The 18,260-nt window shown below is 39.6% G+C and overlaps 1 protein-coding gene and 1 long non-coding RNA gene across 2 annotated transcripts in view; both read left to right on the top strand.

The window, feature by feature from the left end:
- The first annotated feature begins 7,581 nt into the window (after positions 1-7,581).
- LOC131239513 (sulfite oxidase) overlaps positions 7,582-18,260 on the top strand; it is a 31,571-nt gene continuing 20,892 nt past the window's right edge. The window contains exons 1-7 of the mRNA XM_058237249.1: positions 7,582-7,823; positions 9,725-9,840; positions 9,939-10,001; positions 10,117-10,153; positions 10,587-10,668; positions 13,066-13,184; positions 13,524-13,619. Coding sequence (XP_058093232.1) covers positions 7,749-7,823; positions 9,725-9,840; positions 9,939-10,001; positions 10,117-10,153; positions 10,587-10,668; positions 13,066-13,184; positions 13,524-13,619 — 588 coding nt within the window. The 5' untranslated portion in view covers positions 7,582-7,748. The remainder of the gene's footprint in view (positions 7,824-9,724; positions 9,841-9,938; positions 10,002-10,116; positions 10,154-10,586; positions 10,669-13,065; positions 13,185-13,523; positions 13,620-18,260) is intronic.
- On the top strand, positions 13,626-16,098 carry LOC131239514 (uncharacterized). The gene is made up of 2 exons (XR_009168252.1): positions 13,626-14,139; positions 14,232-16,098. It is a non-coding gene; the product is annotated as an uncharacterized LOC131239514 (long non-coding RNA).

Genomic DNA, 18,260 nt, shown 5'->3' on the forward strand with positions numbered 1-18,260 from the left:
TTTGGGACGACCGTGAAATGCATAGGAATAATCATGGTTTGAAGTGATTTGACCGCGAAATGCATGCAACTGACCATGAAGTGAAGGGAATTGACAGCGAAATGCCTCGAAACGACCATGAATCAACATGGAATAGTTTGGGATGACCGTGAAATGCATGGGAATGATCATAAATTGAAGGGAATTAATCGTGAAATGCATGCAAATGACCGTGAAATGATGATGATGATGATGAATGACGTTTCCTAACAAGCATATTCATAATGAGGAAGTGTCAACCAAATTGCAGTTTCATTTATTTTTGGCCCCAAGTCAAAAGCACTGAATGCAATTGCAACTTAAGAGACTAGAAGAAGCACACTATGAACACAACTTGGATAACATGGAGTGTGTACCGACATGGGCGTGTACTAACAAGCTAACCTAAAAAAGCAAAACAAAAAAATATATTTAAAAATTAAAAAAAAAACACATTAGCAAAAAAAATGAAAAAATTACACTTCGATATATCGAATATAATACGATATATTGAAACTCAGTACATTTAGATATAATCGAAACCTAATCGATTAATCGTAGCGTAAGTTGTCGATTATATCGAAATCTAGTCGATATAATCGTAGTAAGTCATCCTTACAACCGACCGATATATCAACTATTATTCGATTGATCGAAAATGGTCACACACTGTTCAGCGACAAAATGCTTTTTAAATTGTATTATCGATATAATCGAGTAGATGTCAATATATCTAGGTATCGATATATCGACTAGATTTCGATATATCGAAAATTGTCAGAAAATGTCTAGCGTCGAACTACTTTTTTAGTGCAATTATCGATTATATCTCCGATATTTCGATATATTGAAGTAATTATATATCGAGTAAATATCGATATATCGAAAATGTACCTCAATGGTCCAGCAACGAACTGCTCTTCTTAAACGAATTATCGATAATATCGATACTCTGTCGATATATTGAATAACACCAAAAACTGTCCAGGGATGAATGCTTATTTTAAACGAATTTTTGAGTTTATCGATTAATATTCGATATATCGAATAACTTGTCGGTATATATCGAAGTACTCTCGATCATTCCCGCCTATTCCGTGTTGATTCACGGTCATTTCGGCGCCTTTCACGGTCATGCCCCTTCACTTCACGGTCATTTCCGCGCATTTCACGGTACAATCGCCTCATTTCATGGTCATTTCCATGCATATCACAGTCATTCCCGCCTATTCCGTGTTGATTCATGGTCCTTTCGATGCATTTCACGGTCATGCCCCTTCACTTCATGGTCATTTCTGCACATTTCATGGTCCAATCGCTTCACCTCATGGTCATTTCCATGCATATCACGATCATTCCTGCATATTCTGCGTTGATTCACGGTCATTTCGGCGCATTTCACGGTCATGCCCCTTCACTTCACGGTCATTTCGGCGTATTTCACTGTCCAATCACCTTCACTTCACGTTCATTTCCACGCATTTTACGGTCCAATCGCTTCACTTTATGGTCATTTCCATGCATATCACAGTCATTCCCGCATATTCCGTGTTGATTCACGGTCCTTTCGACACATTTCACGGTCATTTCCGCGCATTTCGCAGTCCAATTGCTTCTCCTCATGGTCATTTCCATGCATATCACGGAAGTACGCTTCGATATTATCGAAGTCTAATCGATGACATCAAGCTTCAGTTGTCAATAACATCGAACTCTAGTCAATGATATTTAACTAAGTCATCGTTACAACGGTTCGATACATCGCCTGTCAATCGATATCATGTGTCGATATATCGAGTTTATTTCGATTTATCGAAAATGGTCAGAATATGTCCAGAGACAAAATGCATTTCTAAAAGGAATTATCGATAATATCGATATGAGTTCGATACATCGAACTGACGATATATCGACTAAATTACGATATATCGAAAATGTTCCTCAATTGTCTAGAGACACACTGTTCTTCTGAAGCGAATTATCTATAATATCGAGACTCCGTCGATTTATCGAATCTTCGATATATCGATTAAACTTCGATTTGTACGTCCATATGTATCGAATTGTTTACGATATATCGAATAACAACAAAAACTGTCCAGAGATGAATGCTCATTGAAAGCGATGTTTCAATATTATCGATTAATATTCGATATATTGAAGAACTTGTCGATATATATATTGAAGTAGACTCGATTGTAAAAGATTTGAAAAGCCGTAAAACCTTTGCCCGACCGTTGCCCTCTTTCGATATATCGAGATACCACCCACATGTCTGCTCAATTCCGCATTCTTCACCTAATTTTTTGCACAAATGTCTATCCCATGAGTACCAACAGGTCTGATCTTACCCCCATTCATGTTGGGGATTCTCTATACCATCAGTCAAAAAGTGGAACCGTGTCTGCCTAGTGGTTTCACTCTAGTTTCGGCACCACCCAAGGTGGTTTGTCAATGAATATGGGAATGACTTTTCTCTGTAGCAGTTTTATAGTCTTTACTTGTAGTTCATTTATGCAGTGATCTATAATTTTCACCATGCTCTTGAATTCTAGATGACAATTCCATCGGTTCTTTCTGTAGATGTCTCGTCTACGATAATCCTGACTCCTGGTCCACTTATAGATATTTTTACTGCAACCAGAATCTCATTGACTGTGGAAGGGTTTCAAGTGGAGGAGGTGGGCCACCATTCGCTGATCGAGAAGCTCGATTTAAATGAAGAAGGGGGAGGAGATGGTGATGGAATCGAGGGTGTGTTGTTGTATGGGTCAATTGAAAATGACTGTCCATCATCATCTGGTAAAGAATCTCTATCGATCGAAGTGCTCGAAGAAGGATATGATAATAGACTGGAGGATGTGATATTGCATCGGTCAATAGAGAAATCATCAGGTGAAGGATTTGAAGTAGAGGTGGACCACCATCCACCAATCGAAAGGATTAATCTGCATGAACAAGAGGTAGGAGATGATGACAAACGCGAGGATATGTCATTTGATGAGTCTATAGAGAGAGGGCCAGTTTTATCATCTGGTAAAGGATTTGAAGTGAAGGAGGTGAGCCACCATCTTAAAATTGAGAATATCTATTAGCATGAAGAGGGAGAAGGAGATGGTAGTGGTTTAGAGGGTGTGTTATTCCATGGGTCGATAGAGAACGAACCGCTATCATCATCTCGAAAAGTATTTGAAGCGGAGGGAAGTTACCATCCACCAATCAAGATAAAGGGCCACCATCATCTTCTGGTAAAGGATTCCAAGTGGCGAAGGTTCCCTACCATCTACCTAGCAAGGACCATGGTTTACATACAGATGGGGGTGTAGGAGATGTCAATGGGCGAGAGAGTGCATCATTCAATACATCAAATGGGAAAGGATCTCAACCGTTGCCTACTACAGGAAGTGAAGTTGACAAGGTGGGCCATCATCAGCAAATTGAAGAACTTGGGTCACATTTGGCAACCACAAACGGTGTGGTAGCATAGCCAAGGAAATGTTCCCAATCTGGCCAACAAAGGCATTGAATGACAGGAGGTAGTCGATCACGGACAATTTCAATTTCTTTCAAGTGTGGGAAGGTTGGACACTCGAAGTGCACGGAATCATCGGAATTGACCGTGAAATGCATGGAAATGTTCGTGAAGGGAAGGGAATTGACTGTGAAATGCATGGAATTGTCCGTGAAGTGGAGGGAATTGAGGGTGAAATGCATGGAAATGACCGTGAAGTGAAGGGAATTGACCGTGAAATGCCTCGAAATGACCGTGAATCAACACGAAATAGTTTGGGATGACCGTGAAATACATGGGAATGATCATGAATTGAAGCGAATTGACCGTGAAATGCATGCAAATGACCGTGAAGTGAAGGGAATTGACCGTGAAATGCCTCGAAATGACCGTGAATCAACACGGAATAGTTTGGGATGACTGTGAACTGCATGGGAATGATAATGAATTAAAGCGAATTGACCGTGAAATGCATGCAAATGACCGTGAAGTGAAGGGAATAGACCGTGAAATGTCTCGAAATGACCGTGAATCAACACGGAATTGTTTGGGATGATCGTGAAATGCATGGGAATGATCATGAATTAAAGCGAATTGACCGTGAAATGCATGCAAATGATCGTGAAGTGAAGGGAATTGACCATGAAATGCCTCGAAATGACCGTGAATCAACACGGAATAGTTTGGGATGACCGTGAAATGCATGAGAATGATCATGAATTGAAGCGAATTGACCGTGAAGTGCATGCAAATGACCGTGAAGTGAAAGGAATTGACCGTGAAATGCCTCAAAATGATCGTGAATCAACACGGAATAGTTTGGGATGACCGTGAAATGCATGGGAATGATAATGAATTAAAGCGAATTGACCGTGAAATGCATGCAAATGATCGTGAAGTGAAGGGAATTGACCGTGAAATGCCTCGAAATGACCGTGAATCAACACGGAATAGTTTGGGATGACCGTGAAATGCATGGGAATGATCATGAATTGAAATGAATTGACCGTGAAATGCATGCAAATGATCATGAAGTGAAGGGAATTGACCGTGAAATGCCTCGAAATGACCATGAATCAACACGAAATAGTTTGGGATGACTGTAAAATGCATGGGAATGATCATGAATTGAAGCGAATTGACCGTGAAATGCATGCAAATGACCGTGAAGTGAAGGAAATTGACCGTGAAATGCATGGAAATGACTGTGAATCAAAACGGAATCGCTGGGATTGACCGTGAAATGCATGAAATTGATCGCGAAGTAAATGAAATGAATGAAATTGACCGCGAAGTGAATGAAATGGATTTTCGACCATAAATCTAATGGAATCTTGAAAAATAACCAGGTTGGTTGGCTAAAGTAGCTTCTCCTATCCCAAAATCATATAGGGTACGTCAAGTAACTAATTATGGTTTATGAGATATTCTTATTAAATGAATAAAGAAATAAATGAAAAAAAGAGAGATTTTTTTTTATATGCTTATATATACATATTTATATAAATATGTATTAGAGAAAATTGTAGGTAGAATAAATTTATCTATGTAAAAATAAATAAATAAATAAATAAAATTCATAAACTGACACAGACTACAGTTATGGCTACAGTTATAATCCGTAGCTATTGGTCATATCACCTTCGATACATATCGAATACTCTTCGATCTATTCGATATGTATCGAAAATTGCAGGATTTTTGAGGCAAACTCGGTGGACAGCTTTGGACCTTTTTCGATTAATCGAAAGACTTTCGATACATATAAAAGGACAAATCGAAACGGCACGGGCTACGGCTATGGCTACGGTTATAATTTGTAGCTATAGAAAACACCGTAGCCATAAGTTCCTGGCCTATTTATTTATTATTATTTTATTTTTTACTGTTGTAATCCCCACCAATTTTTGTGGGTCCTATCATGAGGTATGTGTTATATCCAAACTGTCTATATTTTCGACGAACTCGTATTAGGGCTTGAGACTAAAAATAAGACGGATCTAGCTATCAAGTGGACCACACTGTAAAAGGCTGTGGAGGATTGAACGTCTACCATTGAAACCCTTTTATGGGTCACAGAAGTTTTGGATCATTATGAAATTTTTTTTCCCTCTTCATCCAAGCTTTTATGACCTTATGAACAGATTGGATGGAAAATAAATGTTATGGTGGGCCCTACAAAATTTTTAACGGTGAAAATCAATTTTCCCGTTGCTCTTTGTGGTGTGGTACAGTTGATCTTTGGATATGATTTTTTTTTTGATAATGCTCCCAAATGATCTCGAAATATGGATGAACGTTGTGGATATAATAAATACGTAACTGTGGGGCCCATGTAACTTTGATATCTTTTGAACCGTTCGTACAACTCGGAGTTGGAGGAGTGTCAGCGCTCGTCTTCGAGCACCACCGATCCGCTTGAAGGAACAAGCAGGGGCATTTTCGACCTTTGGCAAGTCATCCGTACAGCTGGGGCTTATTTTTGCAAAGTAAGATAAGGGGGGCGTGGTCTCGTAAATGGGCCATAAATGTGTCGTACAGTCGCAAATTTCTCGTTCAAGCACCCATTGCAGTGAAAAACGAATGTGATACTGTGATGTAGGCTTCAAATTCAGGACCTGTTTGGGAGGCTTATCATGTTTTGTATATGGCATCTAATTATCCATTCACCAATGTTATTAAAATACTCAGGTGGACCACCAAAAATAGGCATGAATTGATATTGTTTGATGAGTTTTTAGCCCCTAAAAGTTTTAGATCAGTTCGATTTTTGGTTCCTACAGTGATAATGAGAGGCGGGAAATGATGGACGGAGTGGATCGGACGATAAGTTTACGAGGGTCCCACAGCAGCCCGGTGCCACCACAAATTGATGTGGTACAGGTTCCATGCGACTATGAGAGGCAGAATGTTATAAAGCGGTGCCCCCTATGCGCGAACCCACCGCCGCTGGGGCGACTTCGGTGGATCTACCGAGGTCGGTGAATCACTAACTGTGGGGCCCACTGTGATGTATGTGACTTACATCCACGGCGTCCATCCGTTTTGAAATTTCATTTTAGGGCGTGGTTCCAAAAATGAAGCAAATGCAAATCTCAATTGGACCACACCACAGGACACATGGTGGTGATTGACCATTACAAACTTTTTATGGCCACGGAAGTTTTGGATAAGCTGATTTTTATTTATTATTTTATTTATTTATTTATTATTTTTATTTATTATTTTTATTTATTATTTTTGTTATTATTATTTTTTTGTTTTAGCTCCTTCCTCATTGTCCACTTGACCTTATCAACAGATTGGATGACAAATAAACATTCCCGTCGAACTTCCGAAGTTTTTAATGGTAGGTATTTAATCATCACTGTATCTTGTGTTGTGGTCCACCTAAAATTGTATCTGCTTCATTTTTTGAGAACATTCCTCAAATAAGCCTCCAAAACGGATGGATGGCATGGATGCAACGCATACCCATTATGGTGGATCCCATCCTCAATTGTGGGTCCCCATGATGCGTATGCCTTACATACAGGCCATCTGTCCGTTTTGACAGTTCATTTGAGGGCATAATTCGAAAAAATGAAGTATATCCAAATCTCAGGTGGACCACACCATAGGAAATAGTGTTGATTGGCCATTAAAAACTTCTCGTGGGCCACAAAATTTTTGGATCAAGCTGATTTCTTTTTTCTTTTTTCTTTTTTTTTTTTTCCATCCATCCAGGTATTTGTGACCTGATTATCAGAAGGTTGGATGGAAAATAAACATTCCGGTGGCCCGCAAAAAGTTTTTAATGGCGAGTATTTAATAAACACCGTTTCCTGTGGTGTCGTCCACCTAAAATATATACTTGCCTCATTTTTGGATTCTTCACTAGAATAATCCTCCAAAACGGATGGACGGAGTGGATGTAAGGCACATGCATCATGGTGGGCCTCAAAGTCAGAGATTCACCGACCTTGGTAGATCCGGGTATCCACTGAAGCCGCGCCCCACTACACACCTCTCCCTCCATACGTATGTTCCTAGCAACCGTCTCTCTCTCACACATAATTCGCAGGAACAGAAACAACTGAAACCTCTCTCTCTCTCTCTCAATTCCCAACCGCATAAACCTCTCCTTTTTCTCAACAACTGAAATCTCTCTCTCTCTCTCTCTCTCTCTCTCTCTCTCTCTCTCTCTCTGTGACAGAGAAATACAGAAATTAAAAAGAAAATGCCAGGGCTGAGAGCTCCGTCTGATTATTCAGAAGAACCCCCTCGCCATCCTTCCCTTAAAATCAATGCCAAGGTAAAAATCTTCTTCCGTTTCTTTCATTTGGGTACCTTTTTCTTCAATATTTATCCCTTTTTTTATATTTATATATATTTCTATATTCATTTCATTTGGATCACATACGTTCTCAAGTGCGTGAGTTCCCAGACGGTCGAGCTCTGTGGGGCCCACCTTGTGGTATCCGTGCCATCCAACTGTCCATCACATGCCCCCCATCATGTTAGTCCCAGATCAATGAGGAGGGGGGCGCGCTCGCTGTAGGAACTTCCGAATTTTGTGTGGGGCCCAGTGCAGTGTATGTGCCAATCCGGTCCAGCCATCAGACGTGTCCCGCCAGGATGAAGGGACACCCCAAAGAATGGGCCATTCTGTAAATAAGGCGGGCCAACCACTTGATTTAGAGGTTTTAGGCATGATTGTGCGTTATTCCCTGTGGTGTGGCCCACCTGAGTTACGGAATGACCTGATTCTTAGCCTGGACGGTGAATACGAGGTGGCGCACCTGATGCACGGTTTGGATTCCACAAACTCGTTACTGTGCGCTCAGGAAGCTTGACCATATGGGAACTCACCTATGTTGGAACACAAATGTATGAATTGGGTTTTGTGTTGGATTTTATGGTTTTGGATTTGTAGCCTTGGGTTTTGTTAGATTTTATGGTTTTGGATTTGTAGGCTTTGTATCAGTCTTTCCTTCTTGTCTTAGATTTACTTTCCTTTAGAAGGAAGATTTATTGGTATTCTACCAGCAAATCCTCTTTGAATGGTGGAGATTTTAATGGAGGATTTTTGTTTTTTAGATTGGTTGGGGGGTTTGTTAGGCTCCAAATCCTTTTTGGTGAGATAGATAGATAGATGGATAGCTTGAGCCCTTTAGCCTAGACAGGTGAGGTCCATGGTTTGGTGATCAAGACCATTGTCTGACGAGTCCAGTTTGGATAGATTGTGTGTGAAAACATTCCCAGATAGATCAGTTCCAGCCTTTCAATCACTGGACTGTGAATACTGTTAAAAATTTACAGAACTGGTCCACATTGAGTGGAGAAAGAATGTTAAAATATTGGATGTCTAGGATGTTTTTGGGTAGTGACGATGGATTTTGAGGCTGGGTCTCTCCAACCTTATGTTCGAGTTGATCAACATATAGTTCTTTTTGTATTTGATTACTGTTATTAAAGTCTGGTTTTTCTTAGTCAAGGCATTCATCAGGGACTTTTTAGAGTTGATGATCAGGACTTTTCATTTGGTGGCCATGGCTCCTGTTGTCAATGGGCCAATGTGTGAAGATTTCCTAGATTAGCAAAGTTAGCCATTGCAATGCCACGTGTTGAATGCTTCTGCAGGGGGCAGGATAAATCTGTTGCCCACACACTTGATATCAGTTGTGGATAATTTCTTTTGCTTTTTTTTTTTTTTTTTTTCCATCTGAGAACAAGGAATTAAAACTCAGTTTTAGAGCACAACTTGCTAGGGACCAAAACTGTTACAAACTATTGCAACTCAAACAGAATATATGCACACATCTTTAGGGCCTGTTTGGTTGCCACTTTAAAAGAGACCTTCTCATTTTATTTAATCCTAGTTATGTGTTAGGGATCTTCTTCTTTTTTTTGGATAGGGTTTAAAATAAAAACCCAACAATTTATATAAACTGTGATATCTAATGCGTAATTAATATTAACTAAAATGAGTTCAAACTAAAATGAGATGAACTCATTTTGAAGTGGTGCTCAAACATGCTCTTAGGGTATTTCATTCCGAAAGGTGACTGCCAAAATCGAGTTGAGCTGACTCAGTTCAGGTCGAGTTTGATTCTAGTGTGAGAAAGTGCACCTTTGTTAATTTGGTCCTCCAAAACATGTCTCAAATCTATTGTTTTTGTGAGTGCACATTTGTTTACATTGATCTTGTTGCAGGAGCCTTTTAATGCTGAGCCGCCACGATCTGCTTTGATTTTATCGTACATTACTCCTGTGGATATGTTCTACAAGCGAAATCATGGCCCAATTCCAATAATCGATGACATCGAGAGGTCATACCTTGCCTCATTTTCCGTGGGTAATTTTTAGACCTTCTCCAAGACATCTAGAAAGGTTTAACGTGACTTCTAGAATCTGTTTGGCAGAGCAGCTATCGTGTTTCTATCAATGGCTTGGTGGAAAATCCAATACAGCTATCTATGGATGACATCAGGTGAGTGATGGGTGGATGATATTTCATGTCTTGGGACCACCATAAAAACTTTATTTTTTGTGGGTTCCACATGTACAGTTTCTAGGTATGGGAATTGACATTGTTTTGTGACCAGGAAACTTCCTAAATACAATGTAACCGCTACTTTACAGGTATGTTTTATTTCAGATAAAGGGTTAGACTGTCACCTTATGCACACCACCATTTTCTAAATGACAGCGATTCATCCACAGTGCATGTTGTGTACATGTATGGCAATCCAGATAGTTCAAATTGCGGATCCCGTTGTGGATATGGTGTGGCCCAAAGCACACTAATTGGACAACCTGAGCCATCTAATTTTTCTGTTGAGTTTAGGCCACTTACTATATTTTTAGTCTTCTGTTTGAAGCCCATCAATTTGAGAGTGGGGATATTTCAACCAGTGCAATTTTCAGCGCCATACTCCATCCCTGCCAGGCCCCAATTTTCTACAGTTTGGATTTTCATACAAATAGCTTTCTGACATAAATTTATGTTTCCCTCGAGTTGGTGATTAATGTAAGGATATGAAATCATTGTTCTGACCGAACTTCTGTAAGACAGTGTGCAGGTAACAGAAGGACAGCAATGAGTAAAACGAGAACAGTTAAAGGTGTTGGTTGGGATGTTGCTGCTCTTGGAAATGGTTCGTCCATCATGCTGCAGGGACTTCTTATTGAAAAATGTTTTTATTTGCAATCTAAGCATAAAGATGTCTTAGGAAAGCAAACATTACATATTAATCATTTCAAGATGAAAAAAAAGAAGGGAAGGAGAGAACTTTCATAAGTACACATGGTTTTTATTTATTTGTTTATTTATTTTTAATATCAACCACTTTCATTTGGGTACCAATAAGCAGACCTTAATCACAAGGACTAAGCTAATTGCCATGATTTGTGTGTTTTGCTCTTGCTAATAGGAAAACATTTGCATTTGTGTCACCTTTACCTTGAATAATCTTCCAGTTCCAAGCTATACTTGCATCATGAGTTGGAGATATCTTCTTTTGTTTTTTTCAGCGCAACATTTTAGTTTGGTGGGTTAGCTGGAACTGAACCTGAGACTACTGCATTGTAGCTGCTAGTGCACAGAGCCCAAACCCAAATCTAATTCTTTACCAGGGCCAGGAACTTGTATGTTATCTAATTTGATTTATTACTTGTTTGGTCTAAAAATGTTGGAACTGGGGGACTGGTCTACTTTCTCATTCTTTTTACATTTACGTCATAATGTGGTTGATAGATTTTAATTTATGTAGTTTCAGGCAATACAAAATCACAAAAATCATTAGTTTCTGTCGCTAAATGGTTGAAATTAAGAAATTTATAAATCAGCAATAACTTGGAACATGTATGTGCAGAATTTGTGCAGCCATTGCAGATTAATTGGATGCTTCCATCCTTTAATGCCCCAAAATACAGTAATGCATGTCAATAAAGCCTAGAGCGTCTGTCTTTATCCTTGTATCCTAACGAAATGCTAAGTTTCACCACTTTTCGGTGCTTATCAGAGCATGCATATGTTTGTAGCATCAATTAATGGCATTCACATGTGGTATACATACTGTGCGTCATGGTAGCTAATATGGAACTCTTCTCACGCATCATTTTCATGCATTTGTTTGAGGAAGATTTAAGTTAATTTAACAAATGGTCTGGTCTGTCCAAAGGGTTATGGTTAGGGTGGAGCAATTCTTATGAACAGGCAATTTAGATGCCAGAATGCAAATAGCTAAGCGTCCGTTTGGACACACTTCCTCAAAAGGGTGTTTCTGAAGGGCTGCAAGCCTGCTTTTCTGGTCTACGTGCAAAGTCCAATCAGATTGATTTTTGCCGAGTTGACATTTTAGCGCACCTATATTTTCAAGTGGGAGAGGGGACGGGGGTTTGCAAAATGCATCCAAATGCACAACATCGATTGCCGTTTGGATCAAAATGGCATTTAGCCCTCAAGCGCCCCTTTGTAGGGTGCGTCCAAACGGGCCCTAAATAAGCACATAACTAGAAACTGGAGCAGATTTAGAGTGTTATTGATGCTTTTCTTTATGGCCTTACCTTTCAAAGAGGTGTAAGCAATGTAATAGATACATGACTCTATTTTGAAATTGCTTTGTTGCTAACTTGTTCCTTGTCCACATGTCTGGCACTTTTGGGACCGTGTTCATGCTTCTGACTGCTTATTGCCTTGACCTTTCCGAAAGAAGATGCCATCTTTGATATATATATATATATATATATATATATATATATATATATATATTAGAAATGAATTATAAACGAATTCATTTAAGGGAACTTTGGAGGGCACCAATTGGTAATAAGATGAGAGAAAGTAGGGCTTACATGGTCTGGTCATGTGCAATGGAGAGCAAGAACTGCACTGGTTAGGAGTTCGTTCATGTTGTAGGCTCCAAACGGGCAAAGGGAAGGCCCGGAAGGACATGGCTGGAGGTGGTAAGAAAAGACTTGATTTTTTTTAAGGGTTAGTAAGAAAAGACCTATGGTGTAAAAAATTCCTTGATAGAGTGAAATGGTGAAACTGCAACCCCATTTAGTGGGTATGAGGTTTAGATGACAATGACGAAAATGATGGTGACTTTTTACACCTAAAGATTTTTTTATAGGTTTATTATTGTTATTATTTATCTCTTGGGACTATTTCACATTCATTATCATAATTACAATACTGCTAAAATAAATTCGGTTATTTAAAATATTTGAACAGACATGTCTCTATTTCCGACTTTTAAAAGCCACTCTGCCCAACACCCACAAACATGTCAATGCCTGAGTTTCATAGGGTGCAAATGTTCTATTCCTTTCTTAACGAACTACCATTTATTCAGACTTTCATAAAGGTGGTTTCTTTGCAAAATTTTGTAAATGTCAAATATTCATTCTCCTTTGCATGCATATGGTATACCAACCACAGTGATGTCAAATGAAACATAACATCCAAAATAAAGTCATCAAAGCTCTGCATGTTGTTTGGATATATGCACCTTTATCTATTGTTTCTTATTCTGAAATGCGGCTTTCAGCAACCTGGGGAGGAGCCAAATTATCCGATGTCCTGGAACTTGTTGGTATATGTGAACTCACATCAGTTTCATCATTAGGAGGAAAGCATGTCGAGTTTACCAGTGTCGATAGGTGTAAAGTGAGTATTTGGATCCTATATATATTATATTCTTGTTTTAACGTTTAGCATGAATACAAGTTTTTAAAATATACACCAGCTACTCTTTCTGCAGCAATTCCATCCCATTTATTTCATATTTGGAAAATGAATGTACAAACTATGTTGTTTATACTTACACCCATCTTATCTACTGTCGGTATTAGCATAGTATAGAAGTGTGCTATTCTAATATCTAATGTGGAAGAAAAGGGTGTATACATCAAAACGGAATGGTTTAAATGTCAGTTACATTTTTGTTTTTCTTCGTGAAATGAGTTCCCTTGATTCCATGTCTTTGTTGAACTTGCTAACTTATAGGAGGAAAATGGTGGTCCTTACAAGGCGTCAATTCCTTTAGGCCGGGCAACAAATCCTGATGCTGATGTTTTACTTGCATATGAAATGAACGGAGAGGTAAGGATTTTGTTTCTTTTATGCAGATGTTGTTACTTATTCGAATGAGCTGGTTGATTTTTGTGTCCTCGTTTCTGTGACAATATAAAGTGCATGTTACAGTTATTCATTTCCAGACATCATTGTTGTTTTTCCCTCATAGTCATGATTTTCATACCATAACACCTGCAGATTCTATCGTTCCTACCTTTTCTACTTCTAGAATACATATGCTTTATTTATTTATTTTTGAGAGAGCTGCCCCCAATTTTGGGATAAGGCTTAGATGATGATGATGATGATTTATTTTTGAGAGAGCAAGAAGAAGAGGAGGAAGAAGAAGAATAGGAGGAGGAGGAGTAAGATTGTCTGGCAATGCTGTCTTGATTAAGGTAATTCTCCCTCTGAGAGACAGAGGAAGAGGAAGAGGAAGAAGAAGAAGATTGTCTGACAATGCTGTCTTGATTAAGATAATTCTCCCTCTGAGAGACAGATACCTATGCTTCCAACTAAATGGTTCCTATCAAACGTCTTGATTAAGGTAATTCTCCCTCCGAGAGACAGATCCTATGCTTCCAACTAAATGGTTCCTATCAAACATCTCAATCACCTTATTCTACAAATGCTTCACAGGTTTGCCAATGCACAATGGGATACCCAGATAAGAAGAAGGAATGCAGCCAGCTTTACACACAAATGCTGCTGCCAGTCTCACGACTTCCTCATTACCCAACATGGCACCTAAAATCTCACTTTTGTGAATTTTAAACCCTTAGCTTTGAAACATGAAATAACTTTCCTTAAGTTATTCTCTTGGGAGGCCTCAAAATTGCAAAATAGGAGTGTGCCATCCACGAAGTGGAGATGAGACACTTGGAAGTTAGCATTTTCCACCTTAAACCATTAACCAATCCCATGGGGCTAGCTTTATCAAGCATCCTGCTTAGTGCCTCAGCCACTACAGCGAAAAGAAAGGTGAGAGAGGGTCACCCAGGTGGAAACCTCTTGATCCCTTGAAGAATCCTTTATTTGAGCTGTTGACCAACACGGAGTAGCTAGATGAACCCAACACTCCCAAATCCTTCACAATCTAGCCCACAGCATGTGTCTGACATATCATCAAGAAACTTCCACTCAATGTGATTGTAGTCTCTCCATGTCAAGTTCGTGGGTAAATCCCGGTCTCCCTTCCCTGTGCATCAAGTCTATGCATCCATGGGGCTATCAAAGCCTCATCTAGAATCTGCTTGCTGAAAATGAAATCCCTTGAGATCTGCAAATGACGTTGTTGAACCTTTCATGAAATATGAAATCAGGATATCAAGGAAGAATCTGGGTAGCTTTCAGAGGAAAATCTCTCCCTTCGAGCTAAGAATTCCTTTGAGTATAACTCTAGACGTAGTAAGGAGGAAGAGATAAAGTGGCGCCAACGCTCCCAGGCAGTTTGGCTCAAGGAGGGTGGCAAAAATACGGAAATTTTCCATGGGATAGCCAGTGCCCGGGTGCGCACCAACTCTATTTCTTCAATTTTGGTGGATGGGATTAGCATTTCAGATGAGGATGGTATCTGTGGCTCGATTGTCAAGTATTTCTCTTTGCTCCTTATTGATGAGGGTTTGGATCATCCAAAACCTGATAACCTGTCCTTCTCTTCCCTCTCTTAGGAGAATACGAATTTCCTTGAGAATCCCATTCTTCTAGAAGAAACAAGGGACACAATCTTAGCCCTTGAGAAGGACAATTCCTCAATTCCTGACAGCTTCCCTCTAGCCTTTTTCCAAGTTTTTTGGGATTTGGTCTAAGAGGACTTGCTCCTTTTCGTTGAGGATTTTGTCTATACTGGTTTTATCCATTTGGAATTGGGATGTACCTTCATCGCTCTTATCCCGAAGCTTGAGGGGAACAATTAGCCTGAAAGACTTGCACCTAATTAGTTTGATCAGCAACCCTTATAACATTGTTGCTAAGATTCTTAGCCAAAGGCTGCATAAGGTTATCCCGAGCATTATTTCTCCTCTTCAAAGTGCTTTTGTGGCTAGTAGGGAAATTCTTGACAATATTCTGATTGCCCATGAGTGCCTTGATACCTACTTCACGGCAAAGAGATTGGGTGTTTTGTGTAAGCTGGACCTTGAGAAAGCCTACGACCATGTCAATTGGTCGTTTTTGAACTACATGCTTTCTCGAATGGGTTTAAATGAGAGAGGGTAACTCGGGTGGAAACCTCTTGAACCCTTGAAGAATCCTTTATGTGAGTTGTTGACCAACACAGAGTAGCTAGATGAACCAAACACTCCCAAATCCTTCCCCATCTAGCCCACAACATGTGTCCGACATATATCATTGAGAAACTTACACTTAATGTGATTGTGTTATTTCTTCATGTCAAGTTTGTGGATCCAAATGGAGAACGTGGATTCACTCGTGTGTTTCTTCTGCCAATGTTTTTATCCTCATCAACGGTTCTCCTTTTGACTTTTTTAGCTCTTCCAGGGTTCGCTCAGGGGATCCCCTGTCTCCCTTCATGTTCATCCTAGTTTCTAAAGCTTTCAGTATAATGCTACTATAGGGTCAAGAAGCTGGGTTGTTCCAAGGTTTCTCAGTGGAAAATTTCCCCTCCCACATTTGTCATCTTCAATTTGCTGACGTTACTCCCCTTTTTTGTGAAGCTGAAGATTATATGGCTGATTTTCTTACCATGTCGATCTGTTGGTTTGAAGGCTAACCAATCTAGTGTGAATTTTTCGGGATTCACCTTTCCCCGGAAGACACCACTCACATGGCAAATATGTTCGGTTGTAAAGTAGGATCTTTTCTAACCTTTTATCTTGGCTTACCTCTCTGTGTGGGAAAGCCTCCATTGTATCTGTGTGATAGAATTATATGAAGACTGGAAAGAAAACTCTCCTCTTGGAAAAGTAATCTCCCATCTCTCGGACGTAGAATAACCCTTATCAAGGCGTCCTTGTCTAACTTGTTTGTTTACTACATGTCCCTCCTTCATTGCCCCAAATCTGTTATTGCCAGAATTGATAAACTAAGGAGGGATTTATTATTATTATTATTATTGTTATTGTTATTGTTATTGTTATAGTTATGGTTATGGTTATGGTTATGGTTATCCTTTTCCTTTTCTTTTTCGTTTTCGTTTTTGTTTTTATTTTTATTTTATTTTATTTATTATTATTATTATTATTATTATTATTTTTTTGTGGTAGCGGGCTTCCTCTTCAAGGGAATTTCCCCCTTTGAAATGGAAAGAGGTCTACACTCCTTATTCCCAAGGGGGAGTGAGTATCAAGTGCCTTGATTTGGTTAATTCTGCATTTCTAGGTAAATGGGTGTGGCACTTTGCCAAGGAGTGTAGCGTTTGGAGGTCCCTTGTTTCAGTCAAATATGGAACCTCTCATATGGGCTAGTGGACCAAAATTTTTTCTTTCATTTCTAAAGGCATTGCTAGGATAGCTTCTTCTGTCTTCGAAAGGATGGGCTTCTCTATGGGCAATGGTATGAGGGTGAGGTTTGGGGTTGATCCCTGGCTTGGGGATCATCCTCTAATCTTTGATTTTCTGGAGCTTGCGTCCCTTTGTTTTGATGTTAATATTTTGGTGACCTCTTGTTTCATTGGCAGTGGTGAGGTTCTTGGTTCCCCCTTTTTAGGAGGAACCTGCCGGATAGTGAAATCGATAGCTGGGCTATTCTGCTGTCGCATTTGCCGGGTATTTCACTTTCCCTGGATGAGGAAGATGAGCTGACCTGGAGGTTAAGTGCTTTGTGAATCTTCTTTGTGTGCTCCTTCTACAATGCCCTCTTCGAGTTGGCTCCTTTGGAGAGCTGTTGTCCTACAAGCAAAGTTTGGTTCTACGGGGATCCTCCTAAAGTTGCGGCTTTGGTTGGCTTGTCGGAAGGAGTCAGGAGCTCATGATCAACAATCTTTGCAAAAGGGGAATGATCCTTCCTAACATTTGTCTTTTGTGCAAACAAGATGCTTAATCAATTGATCAATTGTTCTTGCTTTGTCCTTTCTCGACCGGAGTCTGGGCTAGGATTCTTACTCTAGCTAATGTTCACTGGGTCATGTCTTCCTCAATTGAGGGTTTTCTTTCGTCTTGGCATGCGCCAGACAGTGGGAGCATTGGAAGGAATAAATGGAGGCTATCTATGCTAGCTGCTTTGGGCTATTTGGAGAGAAATGAATAATCAATGCTTTCGCAATAAAAGCATCTTGGTTGCTGGAGTTTTAATAGGGTTATTTTCTCCTGGGATTGGGCTCCTTGATCGTAATTTGCTGCTTTGGCTGGTTGTTGTTGTATGTTTAGATTAGCTCTAGTTTTTTTTTTTTTTTTTTTTTTCTCTTTGTTCTTTTTCGGTTTTGTTCTTTTTTTGGTTTTTGTTTTTGTATTTTTTTTGCTGCGGCCTAACAAAAAATTCATCTTTCAAAAAAAAGAATGAATTTTGGCTAGATCTTTTAGGGCCACCCAATCAACTGATCAGCCTGAAGTCCTACAGACATTCAGCCCCCGCTTTATGAGGGATCAAGGCTATAAAAGAAGCACCCAACTCTTTTGAAAGACAACTTCTCTTAAAGTAACTTAGATATGAAAGCCAAAAGATCCTCTTCACCTCTTCACCTATGGGTCCTTACTCTTGCTCGGGTGGTAG

Source organism: Magnolia sinica, chromosome 3 (genome assembly GCF_029962835.1).
Source record: "Magnolia sinica isolate HGM2019 chromosome 3, MsV1, whole genome shotgun sequence".
Taxonomy (NCBI): domain Eukaryota; kingdom Viridiplantae; phylum Streptophyta; class Magnoliopsida; order Magnoliales; family Magnoliaceae; genus Magnolia; species Magnolia sinica.